The 3,485-nt window shown below is 38.9% G+C and overlaps 1 protein-coding gene across 2 annotated transcripts in view; it reads left to right on the plus strand.

Moving 5' to 3' along the window:
- The window catches only part of sec16b (SEC16 homolog B, endoplasmic reticulum export factor), a 14,868-nt gene that overhangs the window by 3,190 nt on the left and 8,193 nt on the right, over positions 1 to 3,485 (plus strand). For both annotated transcript variants that reach the window (XM_005727245.1, XM_005727246.1), the window contains exons 5-10: positions 233 to 435; positions 511 to 662; positions 1,563 to 1,624; positions 1,750 to 1,888; positions 2,011 to 2,241; positions 2,674 to 2,771. In XM_005727245.1, the coding sequence (XP_005727302.1) occupies positions 233 to 435; positions 511 to 662; positions 1,563 to 1,624; positions 1,750 to 1,888; positions 2,011 to 2,241; positions 2,674 to 2,771 (885 nt within the window). The remainder of the gene's footprint in view (positions 1 to 232; positions 436 to 510; positions 663 to 1,562; positions 1,625 to 1,749; positions 1,889 to 2,010; positions 2,242 to 2,673; positions 2,772 to 3,485) is intronic.

Below are 3,485 nucleotides of genomic sequence, written 5' to 3' on the forward strand. Positions count from 1 at the left end.
TAAAATTATTCCTCAAAAATACAACTTGCCTAATAATTCTGCACTCCCTGTATAAACAATTAATGCCTAAATATTTATTAAAAAACAAACATACTTCCTGCATTACAGTCTGTCTAATAATCACTGCAAATTCTGTGAGCAAGAAAGTCACACGAATACAGCATAGACTTAACTGCTATGTGTTCTCGCAGTGAAGAAGAAAGCAATGCACATGAAAATGCATTTCTTTCAGGTACAACCAGGTGAGAGACAGCTCTCAGCATTACCTCAATGACTTTGAGGACAATCCCTCCAGAGACAATGAAGAGATTTCCTCTTTTTACCTTGGGACATTAGAAAGCTCCAAAAACTCAGGGTTATCTTCCAGCAGCTATGAGCTGAGTCAGTACATGAATGGAGCCGAACACAGTGATGCTGCCCCTCAACCCTATGGAGGTGAGCACGCAGTTCCTCTCACGTCCACATCGTCTCTGCTTATGCCTCTTTTTTTAAAGCTTTGTATTTTCTCAGACCAAGCACATGTGCATCAGATGTCAGCTCCTCTGAAGTACTCGATCCCTCATGCTGTTATCAGTTTTGGGCCTGCGGGTCAACTGATTCGGGTCACTACAGGCTTGTCAGCACAGGAGAATGTCAGCCACCTGGAAATCCACAGTCTGGAGGTAGGTTCAGTCAAGTTGTTTAAAAAAAGCAACCGATTTTCATGGAGGATACTACTAATCTTTTACCAGATGAAAATTATAGCACTCTCATGGACCTTAAGGGTCCTAAAGGTATACTATAGTCAGACTAATAGGATTGATTTGGGTCTGTTGGAAAGGATTTCACAAATCCACAATTATTTTGCTCATGTCAGTGATAATTAAGCCATTAACATTAATATTTCATGCATTGTCATTTGTTTAATTTAATTTCCATTTATTAAAGAAACACATGGGTCCATAACAAATAAAATAAATAAATACATACAGAATAGGGCTGTTCGATATACCGATATATATCGGATGACGATATAAAAATGTCTGTTTCATTTTGCTACTGTTTGTTTCGTGGTGTCGCAAAATAAACTGTTTACGGCAATATTTTTTTCATCGTTTTGATGGTCACTGTAGTGGCTATATTAATTTCTTAAAGTTCTCTCTTTCTCTTACATTTAATATAACCACACTACAGACAGACAAGCGTTTGTTTTTATGCCTTGTCGTTAGCAACAACGACGGTAACACCATCGCGTGTCTGCTTGGTCCACATAAGCCTTTCACAATAAAGCTCAAGAGCCTGTTGAGACTTTTCAAAATAAACTGAATCACGTGAAGGATGCAGAGTGTTTACGGATGAGAAGCAAAAAAAGAGCCGTCAGGTGCTAAAAAATAAACCTTAGACTCAAACGTTAGAACAGGCTTTTCCCCGCAGCAGAAATGGGCTTTTATTTTATTTTTGTTTTAGAAATACCTTTATAATTTACAGCTACAGGAGAGTAAATTGGCCCTTACAATAAAACATTAGCAGTAATGTTTCCAGTAAGGTTTCAAGACATTATTTTTGTCTTTAAATGTACATAGGTTATTCTAAGTGAGACACAGGAGCAGCATGAAATGAGAAGCTTCCCAGGGCCTTTAACCAGGTAATATTCTTTGGTTTTGTAATTCTGACAATAACAAACTGCATTCAGCTGTATGCCAGATCTAGGATTATTATTAGACTTGTGAGACTTCCATGTTTGAATGTTATGTATATTTTTTCCTGAAGGGAGGATTTGCACAAAGTGGATGCTATAGAGTTTGCCCACCAGATGGCAGGCGCCTGCATGAGGGACAACAAACTGCAAGATAAAAGCTCTGCTGCCCTTTTGTGGAATATTCTGATATTGCTCTGCAGACAGAATGGAGTAAGTGGATTATGTGTTGGCATTACACAGTATGTAGAGGGATCATATTGCCATCAGAGAGACATCAGGGCAATTATTGTGATTATTTTTGATACAGTTGTCACTGTATTTTGGTATTTCAGCAAATAGTCGGGTCAGATATTGCAGAGTTGCTGATGCAGGACTCACATTCAGATGGAAGCTGCCCATCAGATGCCCCCACGCTTATTGACTTTAATGAGGATACAACTGCTGAAGCACCACCTTGCAAAGGAGACGACCTGCTCACAGGAAACTGGAGCAGCTTTAGCTCAGAGAACTCTGAGAAGGGCCTGCAGACCTACACTCAACTACTGCTGGCTGGAAGAAAGAAGGTCTCCACATTCACCTTGAATTAGCTTTTTAACAGCTGCTGACAAGTCTAGCATTTAACTCTAGTGGCTTCAAAAGACGTCAGGCCCACTGCACAGAGCCCAGATAAATTAATGTGACCATGAGACATGATTTTAGTTTTAATCCTCTGCACTTTTCTCTAATGTTTGATTTTGCGTGAAACATTATAGAGACCCCTTTAGAGCAACAGGTAATATGATATTGTATAATGAATGCAAATTTACAATGTTTCCTCTGGGATGTTCTGGAGTAAATATATAAATTAGCATAAAATGAAACTAATCAAGTTAAATTCATGTGTATATATGCAAGAATTTAGTCAGTCACATTTAGTCAGGATAAAATAATCAAATATTAATCAGTCTGTACTGTGTACTGTAGCTCAGTCTCTATCTTTCATATGTGGTTTTCAGGAGGCCCTGGAGTCAGCTATGACCAGCGGCCTGTGGGGACATGCACTTTTTCTGGCCAGCAAAATGGACAACAGGTCCTATATGACTGTACTGAACAGGTGAGAAAACTCATGGCCTCTGAGACATGACAGCTGAGAGAAATCAGCACACAGCTCTATGTGGTAATTTGTCAAGAATTGCTAAACTTAGATACTTATGGCTTCCTTCACACTTGCGTTAGCACTACTAGGAAGTGTGAGAAATGTTCCTGTCGGTCCATTTTGGTCCAGACTTAAATTATTTGATATATTTCCACAAAATGTGGACTTTCAAATCCTCAGAGGATGAAAAATAGCAACTTTGATGTTCCAGTAACTTCCTCTAGCACTCCCAAGAGGTTTTTCATTTGTCCAACAGTACCTTAGTGATCTGATATGCTAGATAGAAATATTTTAAAATGAGATCTGATTGTTTTTGCTGAAAGCAATCACAGTGAGTACCCAGACTTTCCTGCCTTTAGGCGCAAGGACAGCTAAGATTAGGAGTAGTGATGAGAAGGTTACTTTTTAAAAGTAGAGGTTACATATTCTGCTTCCAGAACAGGAAACTAGACTTGGAGTGGTCTTGAGCAATAGTTCTCCAGGCTTTCTGAAGGTCTTTCAAAGTTTTTTTGTTGGACATTGACTGCTTTTCACTCATTTTCAGTCCAGTTCAGTCCAGTCGTGGTCCTGAACTGTCCATTTTTGAGATTGTTTCTTTTTAACACATTTAACACTGACCTATGACTCATTCAAACATAACAAGGCACCGAACTCAAGAGATGAACCAGTCTT

This window comes from Pundamilia nyererei, unplaced genomic scaffold (genome assembly GCF_000239375.1).
Source record: "Pundamilia nyererei isolate P.nyererei 1_Seehausen unplaced genomic scaffold, PunNye1.0 scaffold00023, whole genome shotgun sequence".
Taxonomy (NCBI): Eukaryota; Metazoa; Chordata; class Actinopteri; order Cichliformes; family Cichlidae; genus Pundamilia; species Pundamilia nyererei.